Below are 14,653 nucleotides of genomic sequence, written 5' to 3' on the forward strand. Positions count from 1 at the left end.
TATATATATATATAAATATTCCTTTTAGTTTGTATTAATAGATTCTATTAATATAATCTTCAAACGAATTATTCGTTATTCATTTGTAAAAACAAAAACAATATTATAAAGAGCATAGTTACGTGTTAATGTATGTTTTAAATTAATTTTCATGAAAGAAGATCGAAGATCTTGTAAGAGTCTATGGTCATGATAGTCATTGGCACGGAATTCTTTTATCTGTTCCTCCATGTGTCAAACTAACCATGTTTAGACGTATTAATCGTCATAAATGTTAAGTAGAAATCTAAAAAATGGTGTCGATTATTAAAAATCAGTTACTTAAACACTTGTCAAGGTATTGAAAATATTATGATTTTTGATTTCCTTGTTCTTTAGTATGATGTCAGATAAATTCGTTCCATCTTTGATATATGATTAAAAAAAAAAAATAACATTATATAAAAACTTTTTCTAATCAAGATTTATGAAAGTTTATTTATTTATTGTGATCATACTTATTTTTTTTTTATTACTAATAAAATATTATTTTCTTAAGAAATCATTTTGACAATATAAATTTGATTATTCTTTATAAATAATTTTGAACTCATCTGATGCAAATGATTGTTATAATTATGAAAATTTTTCAAAAATATTCTTAATCCAAATAATTTACTATGGTATAATGAAAAATGATGAAACAATTAATTATTCCTATTTTTCTATTTTATTAAGATTAAGATTGATCAGATTTGACCTATTTCTAATGACTATTTTTATCATGTTTTACAGATTTACTAAAAATCTATCGGCTGATAAAATAAATTTTAGTACGTTTAAGGGAGAAGGAGAGTTAACCAATTTAGAATTAGATGAAATTGTTCTTACAGATTTATTAGAACTTCCATCATGGTTAAGATTAACGAATGCTTGGTGCAATAAAGTTTCTTTTCGTATACAATGGACCAAGTTAAAGAGTGTTCCTATTTTGTTGGTAATATTATTATTTTTAAAATATTTATAGAAATTATTATTATTATTATTATTATTATTATTATTATCATCATTATCATTATTATTATATGAATAATTTGATAAAGGATTTATTTGATAAAAATTTATTACAAAAATTTATTACAATTTTTTATAGAAATTGGATGAAGTTCATATTGAAGTAGAAACATGTGAAGACTTAAGAAATATGTCTTCCAATCAAGGCTTGTCATCTTATGCAGGCCCAGCAAAATATTCTCTTATCCATAAAGTGATCGATGGCATTACAGTTACTGTTAATAAAGTATCAGTTACTTTTAAAAGTCCTGCTTTTATTGGATCTGTAGAGGTAAAACTATATATGTATATATATTATTTACACATATAATAATTATGAAATATAATTATCTTGATTAAAATTTAGATGAATCGCATTGTCGTTGAATCTAAATCACCTGCATGGCAACGTTGTGACTTAAGAACAACAAGACTAAAAGATCCAGATCGTGGCCAATTGTTGATTTTTAAAGAATTAGTGTGGCAGACTGTAAGAATAGAAGCTAAAAGTACTAGAGATACAAATCTGTCACCTCTTCGTTTACTTACTAATCAGGCACGATGTTTAATTACTATAAAGAAAAGAATATCAGGTGAAATACATTGTTACATTTTATTACAATTTTTATAACATTGATTAAATACTTTATATAATTTAAATTATTATTTTTCATTAGATTGCTTTATTATGGGTTCAAGATTGATACTCATATTAGATGACCTCTTGTGGGTTTTAACAGACTCTCAATTAAAAGCAGCATTACATTTCATAGATTCTTTAGGAGGTCTCATAGAGAAAGCAACTATACTAGAACGAAAAACAAAAGCGGCTAGAAAGTTAGAGGTGTGTTTCATAACTATTTTAATTGTTATATTTCTTTTTTTTTTTCTAATCTCTTATAGTTACTTTGCATGACATTTATATTAAGACGTTCTGTATAATGAATCTAAATTTGTGTTTTTTCTTATTTCAAGGTTTTACCAGAATATCAAGCACAAATCTCTCAACGAAGTAGAACAAAAAATCAGTTCAATACACCAATATCAAAATTATTTTCAAAACATGATGTTGTTGAAACTTCTTATCACTTTTGGCCTCAGAGAATTGATCTACATTTGTGTGATGATGTTGGTGGTGAGTTAAAAATTATTATTATTAAAAAATAATTACTATTAGTAATATGATAATATCACTTTTACAATAGCAGGTAGATCATTACATCCTGATTTAAAGGATGGTGGTGCTCTGCAAATATGTTTAGTCAAATTCTATATTGATTACTATCCGTATCATTTGGCAATGGCTGATAGAAAAGATTGGATTAAATATAGAGAAAATGCTACGCCACATAGTCAATGGTTACAACAATCATTGAGTTCTTTCAGAAGTCAATTTATGGATCTGATTGATTCTGGAAGAACACAACATTCTCCATTGACAAGAAGTCAAGGAAATGCTACAGGTTTGAATATTAAAATATAGAAAAATCTGTAGAAAAATTTGTAATGTATTCGTAATTGTAATATTTTTCTTTGAAATGTGTAGGCAGTGCTACAAAAGGTTCTGGAGAAAGTTTAGAAAAAAATAATCAATCACAGGGTGCAAATGTAGGATCTCAAGAACAGAAAAAGTTTCAATATTCTAGCGGAAATCCAGTAAAAAATTATGTTCTCGAGCAGCTTGCAAAATTAATGACAACTTGTATAGTCATTAGAATTGATGATTTTACGTTATTCAAAGTAACAACCGCATCACGCAAGTCTATACCAAAGGAATTTATTACAGGTATTTCATAATGATCTTTTCCTCTTTTTTTTTCCCTCCTTCTTTTTTCTTTTTTTTTTCTTTTTTTTCTTTTTTTTTCTTTTTTTTCTCTTTTTTTCTTGTTTATGTTCAAAATATTTTTTATTTTTTGTTTAAATATAGGATAAATTCATATCAATTATTAGGTTATTATATTTTCTTAAAACACGAGAGAAAAGATTTTATTATTATAATACTGTTTATACTTAACTATGCTCTATGAGAATTCTAGTTTTTAATTTTGAGAGTACATTATTATTATTAATTATTTTATTTGGTAATTGTATAGCTCAATCGAGGAAGAAACGTCCATCAGGTATATAATACCAAGTAAATGTTGTGTGCTTGTTTTTATGTAACATCTGAGTGTTACTCAGAAGGTAGTTCATTAAGAAATTTATTTGCTTTTATAATTCAAAAAATATATATATTGACATAATCTACAATTTTATACAATAACAATACATTAAACAATACATTAATATATACAATCATAAATGAATTACATTTATTTTATTACTATATTCTTTCTAATTATTATGTTAGAGGAGCTTCATTTCATTAATAATTTATGCATATAAATAACATTAAGCAATGATACATAGACATATATTTTAGATAAAATATATTTTTACTTGGGATTATTCAGCATGTGTAGCATGTTAATAACAGATAAATATTATAAACATTTTCTATTGAAATCGATATTTTTGTTTAGGAGATCGAGATAAATTCTGTCTTCCTGAAGATTTAACTATTCTTCATGGAGAATTTATTTATTACTATTATCCTGGAGATATCACTTTTCCATGTAAGAACACATAAACGTATAAAAACATTTTTTTTTTATTTTATTGATTATTAAAATTATTAAAAATATTATATAGTTAAATATACGGAAAATAAAAAAATATATTCCATTTGTTATAGTGCCACCACCAAAATTTTATGTACAAGTAAATCCAATTCAAGTAAACTTTGATGTATGCTCCTGCCTTTGGTTTAATTCTTTTCTATTAAATCTGCATCATTCGCTTATGAAAAAGAATGAGACATCAAGTTTAAAAAATATTATGTATTTTGATGTAAAGATAGAAGCTATTCTTCCAAAGGTAAGTTTTTTATATGCATATATATTAATATTTTTTTTAAAGATTTTAATTTTAATATTTTTCTTTAATAATTACTTTCAGATAGTTTTTGAAAATCAGCAGGATTATCCGAATCAAAAAGATAGACCTAAATCCTTGCACATTCAGACTTCTAGGGCATTGATTACTAATGTCCGATCGGTGGAAAGATCTTCAAGAGCTGACTTAGCACAATGTTTAAACACATTTCAATTGGGCCAAATGTTTTTTGGAGCTGAATTCCCAAGCAAAGAGAATGATTTTCATGTTGTAACTGATAAATTTTTAGCACATTGTGCAGGTAATTTTTTCAAGATCTTTTTATATATATATATATATTTGTAAATGTTAATTCGTTAATGCATTCTTGTTTCTTGTGTTTGTAGGTACAGATAATATTAGATCTGCACCACCAACATTTACCAGTAATTCAGTGAATGAATTAATTCGACAATTACATCGTGAATTTTTGTGGACAGAAGCAAAAGATGTTTGGTGTTGCAATTTAGAACCTGTTTGGGGTGACTTTTTTGGTGCTAGAGCAGTAGGACAGAATCGTCCAGTACCATTCTTCGATGCATTTCCTTTAACCTTTTGGTGTCATATGAATTTAGAATCAGTAACTACAAAAACCACTTCTACTGCAGATATTCATGGACTCGCATATATAAGCAATTTAATTAGCATACAAATAAATCATTATCAATATCTTTTCTTATTAAGATTGTCAGAAGTTTTGTCCGAATTGACTACATATTTAGCTATCGATTCAAATAAGATATTGAATGTTGAATCTAGTGGTTCATTAATTATTGGTGCTTTAATACCACAAATAGAAATAACTTTTGTAATGCCTTCACATACTCCTGGGAAAGAAAATTCTGGCGGAGATTTGGAATCTGTTGTACCTGATTCATCTAGTATAGCTGATGATTTTGCTGGATCATCTGCTGCTTGGCACAGTGCTACACAAAATGCGAAAGTTGACTTCAGCACAAAGAGAATGAACACAAGTAATGACGTTGAAACGCCACAAAGTGAAATATCATCGATGTCTATGGATTTTACACATTCTGTCTATATAGAGCAACCAGTTGTTACGTTTAAGCAAAATGACAGTTCAGATAAACGTGAACATATACATACGAGTATAGCTCCTGAAAAACAGCATACAATAGTAGAAGAAGAAGGTTTGTCATTAAAACAAGGAGGAGATGCTATACAAAAACATAATAAACCGGATTTGATACCAAATACACCTTTCATTCCAAATAATTTTAATGTTGGTTTATCTTCTATGAAAAAAGGATTTAGTAATTTAATGACATCCATTGATTCAGCTTTGAAAGCATCTCCTGAAGATGGTAGTAGTGATACTGTATCAATGAGGAGTGATATAAGCTCGGATAGCGAAAATTTTGCATTAATTAATCTTCAAGATCAAGATAAATTGGAAGGAATATTTACAATTGATAATACCATTAGAATAACTGCGGTGGAAGAGGCCAGTGAAGTAGTAGAGGAAACGCCAGACACGCAAAGTGAAAAATCTGTTGACAGTGTTTGCAAAAGAAAAGATATAGTAAATATTTCTAATTCATTTTATATGTATCTGCATGTATTACGTGTATTATTATTTATTATATCATTATATATATATATATATATATTTTTTTTATTTATAGATATCTGTTACGACGTTTAAATTATCCAAAGTTGAATTTATTCAACAATCTTCTGGCTACTCTTCAGCTATAAAAGTTCAAGTGTCAAATATAAAAAATGACGAGTGTTCATCTATTCCGTGGGACGAATTTCAGGTAAGAAATGCGTATCATTTTTATTAAAATAATATACGTATTTTTTTCTAAATATGCACAAGAATGTTCGTTTTTAATTGAGTGGGTATAAGCAAGTACATAATTTTTACATTTTCTCTAGTCAAAGCTTCAACATTTTTTTCAATTTGTACGAACAAGTTTTTGGGATGATTTTCCTTTTTTTTTTTATATATTTTAATATATACATATATTTTTTTTTTTTTAAATTAATAATCTATTTATGTTCTATAACGAATCTAATAAATACAATTAACATTTGTTATATTTCGAATATTTTATCGTTAATAAGAATTATATAAGATAATTAATAACTATATAAATTACAATAATAAGAAACAATGCATTTATGTAGATTTCATATGCAATGTTTAGTTACTATTTGTGCTATACACACTATTATGTCTTATATTATATATTCATATGTATTTAAATACATATTGACATAAATTTTGTCTTTTAACTTTTTTGCATGCATCTCTCCTTCGCGTCTCTCCTTCTCTTGTGAATGTTTTTATGTGGCACTTGTGGCAGGTCAAGAGAAAGGTATTGGCAGAATATTCTCATACATACATATATTAAATATTTTATTCATACATATTTTAAATATTTACAAGTGCATGTAAATCTTAATAAATACATAGCATTATGATCGAGATTTTTTGCATTCTTAATTTCTAAATCAATTTATAAAGTGCAAAATATAAAAACTTAAAATATTCTTAGATATCAAATTAGTTAGCAAAAAGATTTGAATGTTTAATTTGCTTGTGTGCTAAATATGAATGTAGATCATATATAATATGTAATTTCAACCAGTATATATTCATAGCAGATTTTCAAGTAAATAATACCGCTTGTATTATATAATTAATTATTTATATAGCTGCTTTATCTTTAATTAAAAGCACGTCTATCTTTTATATTTAAGCTTTACAAAATTACATTTCATTCTCTCTCAGCTATATGTTTTAATGCTATAATAATATATATGATTATGCTAATCAATGTAGGCTTATGTGTCGCTATGTTTAAAGAGATGTGTTTATTTGAACTTTTTAAATTATTAATTGATTTATTTTATGAAAATATAGCAAATTTGTTATTAGGATTACCTAAAAAAGCAAAATCAGTGTTTTAAAAAAATTATTTGTTATAATTTTTTAAATTCTACTAATCTAACTCATTATATTTTATTTACTAGACAAAGTTCAGTTCTCGATCAAGAGGTTGGGTCGAACTACCATCAGACTCGGACTGTAGAACGTGCATCAAATTACGCTTAGACCACGATTTAAAAAATAAAGAAGATTCATTGAAATTATTCCAAGCTTGTCAGAGCAATAAAAATACTAATAAATCATTGGAAGAGAGTAAAGTAAACAAAGGGCCAACTGATAATATTAATTTATTGGACAAACAGGGAATCATGGATTTATTCGAAGATACATTGGATATTAATGTAACTGATGTATCTATGACACTATCCATGAGCTCTGTTACAGGTTTAGCAGATTTAGCAGAGGATGAAATTATACCTAAACCTATCCCAATGCAGGTAATATAATAAATTTTATTAAATATGTTTCTATAGTATTTATAAAGTAATTATATATAAATTACTATATTCATTTTTTAGGTATATCTCGAAAGAATATATCTTCATTTGAATGAAGATCGGCCTCCAAACAATATAACATCACCAGGTCCAATTCCCATACAATTGAATATATCAAAACTTAGAATAACAAGGGATATAAGCGGTGCCTTTACTATTGAACCAGTTGGTAAGTTAAAAGAACAAAATAATTGGTAGATTAAGTTTTTACTGCCACTTGCAATCTATTGCATTTTATTTTTATGTTATTCTAATATAGATATTATTTCATATTTAGTTTTTCATCCATAATAAAATGTATATAATACAGTGAATTTTGTAACTAAATAATATATGCTTACTTATATATGATATATTACTTTTATGTAGGTTTATATGTATATTACATGCAAGTGGCAGAATTTTGTTTTCAAAAAATTGATATTATATATTGCGTAATTGTCCAGTGCACTCAGAAGGCCTTTCGAATGTGAGCATTGGTATAACACAATTAGAAAATTAGCCTTAGATTTTGTTGCTTATTTCAGCACATCTTAAGCTAGTTGTGTATATATATAAACATAAATAAATAAATATATATATATATATATATATATATTTATTCATATATTATGAATATATATTAATAGATATGCACTGTTAGCAAGCATGTTTAAAAAAGAAATATCGGTTAATATTTATTTTAAAAATTTAACTTTATGAAAATTTCTTTGAGATATTTTTATGAAATATATATAAATAATAGATAAGATCATTCAAAAATAATTATATTGTTTTCTTTTTTTTTATATTTTTATTTCCTTTATTTAATACATAATTTTTAATATGTCAACATTTTTTCTTTTTCACAACATACAAGCATGGATTAACATTAAATAAAATAAGCTCGTGATAGTATTCTATTTCATTTTCTAGATATATTTTATTTATTCAGCTAGCATGATAGAGTGAGCTAGACAATAATTATATTTTAAGATTATTACAAATAATTTATTTTTTTTTACTTCATGATAATATGACACATGATATTTATCTATAAAAAATAGTTTTTTTTTTCTACACATTATTTTTTGATAATATAAAATAAATATATTAAAAATAACATTTTTCTTTTTTGCAGTAACTATATCGGATAAAAATAATTCTGATAAATTGAATTCAAATGGTAGAAATCAAATTTTTAAAGACGAAGAACGTGAAGTAGAATTGAATTCTTTAAGACAAACCAGTAAACAACTGAAATCTGATAATGAGGAACTCAGACGACGTCTTGGAACTTTAGAAAGACTTTCAGAAGAAAATACAAAATTATTACGCATAAAGGAAGAATCAGATAAGATTAAAACTCGTTATAATTCTGCACAAGAAAATATTGCGATTCTTATTAATGACAAAGAAACATTATTAAAAAAAATAAGCGAGCTTCAAAATCAAATTATGGGTAATGGACCAGGAGGTAGTAATAGAACCTCATGGTCTATTAAGAGATAGCATACTGGCTGTTTTAATTGTTCTAAATGTTGCAGCTCTGGTAAATCATGAATTTTATTATTATTCAGGATATATATATATCTTTATTTATTTTATAAATGAAAAATGCGTATAATGATTTTCAAAATAGTTTGTAGAACTTTGTTATATATATTATATTTTCTTATTTTATATATATATATATATATATATATATATATAATATATAAATATATATATAAAGAAAGGAATACATGAAATTTTATATTTTTAGTTCTTCAAAAGGCTATAATCTTCTATTGATTACTATCAGAGCCATAAACAGATCTGTAATTTGGTACGGACAATGATGATAGGAATATTTCTTCCAGAATATGGCTTTACTTGTAACTATAATTATTGTAATTGTACTATATTTATCTGCCATATAAAGCTAAGAACTGCCGTTCAATTTAATGCAAAATGACAAAATGAGGCAGTAAGTATATATATCTAACTATATGACATAACATTTGCTTTTATACAAAACAGAAGTGATTGTAATAATTAATGTCTGTTTGGAATTTTTATTAATGAAAAGGTAATGAAAGATATATATATATATATATATATATATATATATATATATATATATATATATATATATATAAATATATGTATATATATAAATATATATACAGTTGGGGATAAAAATAAATGGACCAGGTACTGGATATAGATAATGATAAAATTATATATTCAAGTTTTACTTATTATGTATCCTTATAGTATATACATTATTTAGTAAAAAATTAAATATCTTATCTACATTTGTGTATAAGAAAGTCACATTTAACGATATTATTGGCTATTTATTGAGAGACAAAAATAATTGGGCACGTAAAATTATGTGAAATAAATAAAACAAATAATAAAATTAATATTTGATATTGCTGCTTGGCAATAAATAAATAAATAAATTGGGAATGTTATCTTGTTGGAAGACAAAATCTTCCTCAAGACCTATTTTTACTGTTGCCTTTTCTAAATTTTCATTCAATATGCTAATATATTTATTCGGATTTATTATTCTGCTAATATTTATCAATGTACCAACTCCATTCCAGGAAAAACATCCCCAAACTATTAATGATCCATCCCCAAATTTAACCATTGGCGTAATAAAATATTCTCTTATACCCTTCATTTCTTTTTCTCCAGACATTATGTTTTTTCTTTAATTGCCGCAATTCAAATTTACTTAAAGTGGCATATTTACATATTTTTTTTGCAAAAACTGAATGCTTTTTTATATTATTTTTATTAATATGTGGTTTACGTACAGCTTTGTAACATTTTAATTCATCTTCGTGCAATCTTCGTTTTATTGTTTTTGTGGAAACTTTTAATTCTAACGTTTCTACTATATTTTTCGAAGCAATTGTCGGATCTTATTGACATTTGTGAAAAATTCGACAATCCTCGTATACTATAGAACAGCGTTTGCGTCTACGATTTTTTTTAATTTTCCACAGTATTATTCCGTAGGTATTTTTTATTATATAAATTTCTTCCACTGCAGTTTTTGATATCTTATACTTTCGCTCTATCACATGGAAACTTAATTTATTAAAACAGTCGGAAATAATCGGCGAATTTGAATCGAAATTTCATTTTTGACATTCTGCTATCTTTTACAAATAATCTTACTTTCACAAAGTCTGAATTAGTACTGAAAAGTTTGTTTGGGATCACTGCATCTAAGCGTGATGTACGCCTGATGTTTTTATGTATGTGTTGCTTCGCGAAAACATTTAAAACAAGTGTCCATTTATTTTTATCTCTTGATAAATAGCCAACAATATCATTAAATGTGGCTTCCTTACACACAAATGTAGATATGATTTACAATTTATTACTGAATAATGTATATGCTATAAGGATACGTAATAAATAAAACTTGAGTATATAAGAGTGATGTTAATTTGATTAAATTTTATCGTTATCTATTTCCAGTACCTGTCCATTTATTTTTTTCCCCGATTATATATCTATATATATACACATATATATATATATATATATATATATATATATATATATATATATATTTGATGTGAATATATTTTATGTTTATAGATAGAAAATATATTTCATAATAAAATTATTATTTTGAAAAAATTGTAATTAAGAAATATTATAAGGTTTATTGAGTGATTACATCTTATTAATACGTATTTAAACAAACTGAATAGTAAATATTTGTTTTTGTATTAAATATTTTTTGTTAAAAATTTACTGATTCTTTTTATATAATAATATAATAAATTAACATTTTATATAGTGCAATAGTTGGTATAGATAAAATCTCACTTGAATCTATAAATGTACAATATGAATTGATATAAATATTGTATTTTATTTAGATTAGAAATTTTTTTCATAATATAAACATTAACATGCATCAAGCAATGAAAACTAAATATAATATCTTCATATGATAATTCCAGATGCCCAAAAGACTGTTTAATATTTACAAAATTTTCTATATATTACTTCTTATTCTATTATTAAAAATATTAGATGAATATATATATAAGTTATACATCTAAGGTTTACAATGTCCAATTAAAAATATTGCTTTTTAGTGTTTCGTAGATGTGTTATATACGTATCAATAATACAGTAGTAGACTATGTTCAACAATAAAAATTTTAATATATGTTTATGCATACATTTTAGATTTTGTTATGTTTTAATTTGTTTTTATATAAGTTTTAAAATGGATTGCTGGTCAATCCTTGAGAAAAAAGTAGTAATATATTTTTCTAGCAAAGCAGTAACAAACAAAAAAGTTGAAAAACATCTTATTTCATCTATAAATCATTTTTTCTTTATTTGTCCTTAAAATAGTACATACATCTATATTATTTATACGCATAAAATACAGAAAAAAATGTAAGTTTTGAAGATGTTTTCTTATTCTTAAATATATGTGTGTGTGTGTATATGTATATATATATATTATATGTATATATATATTCGCACACATATATATTTTAAAGTACATATCAGCTATTACATTTACTTATTTAAAATATCTAACATGTTCAGCACATTTAAATCATGAACATTTTATGTAATCTGCAACATAAATGTTGTAACATAATAGAAAAAGGAAAAGCTTTCTGATTTGATTTTTGAAATCAATTACAAATAATGTCGTTTAATAACTGTATATATTCTATCAAAAAAATAAGAAATGTATATGTACTTTTGAAAATAATTATATGATTTGGGTTGGATTATGTCGTTATGTTAGCATAAGAAATAAATAATTAGAAGTGTGTGTATATTTATGCTTAATATTGCATATTACATAAATATACATACTTAGGGTCCTTCTACTATTTCGCTCTATATTGTAATGTATGTATATGTACGATAATACAAGATACTTGAAGAGTGGTACAGTGATTTATATATAGTAATTTGTATACATATAAAAATTAATCTATAATATAGCGAGTGTGAAACGAAGTAAGTGTTTTGGGAATGCTTGGAAAAACTTATAATTTTGTAATCGCAATATTCCGCAATAGTTGTTTTCCTTTCGTTATATAATATATTCAATGTGATATAATTATATCTATATAATTTTATTAATATTTTTAACAAATTATTTGTGATAAGTCTATATAAAACTGATTTCTTCTGTAAGACTTTACAATGAATTTTGATCGATATTCAAATAATTCAATAATTCTGAGCATTCAGACTGTGTAATGTATCGTTTCGACAATATTTTTTGTTGTAATAAGAGCTCTAACAATTTTTTAAGTTTACTAACTATGTATGTATAATCAGAGTTAGAATGTATAGTTTTGACTTTATACTTTTGGGGGTTATTATATTTATGCTTTACGTATCTTTGTTCTCCATTTTTAAGTAATAACGAGACATTGAGGGAAGTGATGCTGTTTTTAAATATATATTGAAATGATTATAGCAATGAAGCAAACTTAAATTACCTTCTAATAGTTGTTTAGAACATCCAATGTGTTTGGATATTGTACAATCATTAACCTGTTTTATGCTACAGAAATTGAATTAGAAAGATTGTCTAATAGCAAACGATTGTTTATTGTTTATAGTTTTCTCAAAGCCATAATAAAGTAGCCATCCTTAGTAATAATATTAATAATATTAATAATAATAATAATAATAATAATAATAATAATAATAGTAATAATAATAATAATAATAATAATAATAATAATAATAATAGTAATAATAAAAGTAATAATAATAATAATAACAATAACAATAACAATAATAATAATAATAATAATAATAATAATAATAATAATAATAATATATACATATATGTGTGTGAATACTGAATACACATCGTATATCTTTAAAAAAAAAGTACATTTCGTAAATTGATATCTTGCATTAATTAAAAATATATTAATGCGAGATAATGTCAAGATATCTGCAGCCATAATTTACGAAATGTATGTTTTACGCATCTGCGAAATTATAATTGACTTATATGATTTCAATGAAAATATTAATCAAATTTCAAGAGTACGTTATGTGGTGTCAATTCATGCGCGAAAAGGGAATATATGGCTTTATTTAAGCTGTTACTACTATTATATTATTATTATATTATTATTTTTATATTATTACTTTTTTATAGTATAAATAATGGAATTACTTTCTCATAAAAAAAAAAAAAAAAAAAAAAAAAAAAATAAATACATTATCAGTCCTAAAATAGTATGTATAAGATAATATATTTACTTAACATTCAAAATAATTTGTGTTGGTTTGTGTCAAATAATTTTTACAAAACTTTCATATTCACACTACTTTTGTTATACTTATGTACTCCTGTGCACTTGGTTATTGTGATATATTTAAGAAAGGGACATTTTTAAAATGACGATAATTGTAAAGTTGTTTGAACTTTTAAAGGCATAACAATAAAGATAATAAAAAGAAATAAATAAAAAAAAAGAACAAAAGACATTTTTCTTTTAAAAATATATTTGATAAATGTCAAATTTATTTAAATAATGTAATATATCGTTATCTGTTACAAATGTAATTATTTTTATTGAAATTTTCGCGAAAACAATTTTGATTTGCCCGCCAAAAATAATCGTGTACGTTCGATCAATTTCGGAACCATTCGGTACGCGCATCCATCAGCGCCCAGGCGACAGAGTCGTACGGTCGAAATTGACTACCCGAATCGGTGTGAGTGATTTGTGTGTCGGTTACAGCAAGGAGGCAAAAAAGGACTCACGAGGAGTATCATAAGCAACGTAAGTAACAGAATAGCTTTGTAAACAGTTAGAAAAAAGACAAATATAAATATGAAAAACATCGACAACTTTCGAAACTGTGAAATTCAAATATAACCCCAGTAAGATTACAACTGCTGTGTGCCGAGCACGAAAGTACAAGAGACTGAGAATCATGTTTCGTACTAAATGGTAACATTTTTCTCTGTGATATTTTTTATATCTCATCTTTCATCGCACCCTTTCGTTATTCGAGAATGGACAGAAGTTATAACGATTTGACTTTGATTTGTTTTCTAGCAAAGAACACGATCACTCATCGTTTTATCGGTTCTTGCAAATGGAGCACAGTCATAAGAACACCGATTGCTACTTTTTCTATTATTCTACGTGCAAAAAGGTAAGCTCATTTTTGTTTCCTTCGAGCTAATGCTTATCGTATTCAACAGTACTATGATTATAAC

General features: G+C 25.0%; 2 protein-coding genes across 8 annotated transcripts in view; both read left to right on the plus strand.

Annotated features, from left to right (window-relative positions):
* Nucleotides 1-45: 45 nt before the first annotated feature.
* On the plus strand, nt 46-9,478 carry LOC124949735 (UHRF1-binding protein 1-like). Of its 6 annotated transcripts, none has more exons than XM_047495376.1 (19): nt 46-337; nt 775-976; nt 1,133-1,324; nt 1,400-1,625; nt 1,710-1,876; nt 2,008-2,167; nt 2,238-2,495; nt 2,579-2,818; nt 3,126-3,152; nt 3,555-3,647; nt 3,767-3,948; nt 4,030-4,267; nt 4,353-5,548; nt 5,652-5,786; nt 6,339-6,350; nt 7,009-7,362; nt 7,444-7,591; nt 8,543-8,953; nt 9,167-9,478. In XM_047495376.1, exons 1-18 carry the CDS (start codon nt 294-296, stop codon nt 8,911-8,913), a joined length of 4,245 nt encoding a protein of 1,414 aa, XP_047351332.1. In that variant the 5' UTR covers nt 46-293; the 3' UTR covers nt 8,914-8,953; nt 9,167-9,478. The 6 variants fall into 6 exon arrangements, with proteins under 6 accessions (XP_047351332.1, XP_047351339.1, XP_047351358.1 ...); XM_047495383.1 differs by having other exon boundaries at nt 2,241-2,495; XM_047495408.1 differs by having other exon boundaries at nt 47-337; nt 873-976.
* Nucleotides 9,479-14,061: 4,583 nt separating this feature from the next.
* LOC124954720 overlaps nt 14,062-14,653 on the plus strand; it is a 16,549-nt gene continuing 15,957 nt past the window's right edge. The window contains exons 1-2 of one of the 2 annotated variants that reach the window (XM_047508064.1): nt 14,062-14,210; nt 14,490-14,589. In XM_047508064.1, coding sequence (XP_047364020.1) covers nt 14,530-14,589 — 60 coding nt within the window. In that variant the 5' untranslated portion in view covers nt 14,062-14,210; nt 14,490-14,529. The other variant, XM_047508055.1, reaches the window with a different exon arrangement.

This window comes from Vespa velutina, chromosome 1 (genome assembly GCF_912470025.1).
Source record: "Vespa velutina chromosome 1, iVesVel2.1, whole genome shotgun sequence".
Lineage (NCBI taxonomy): Eukaryota > Metazoa > Arthropoda > Insecta > Hymenoptera > Vespidae > Vespa > Vespa velutina.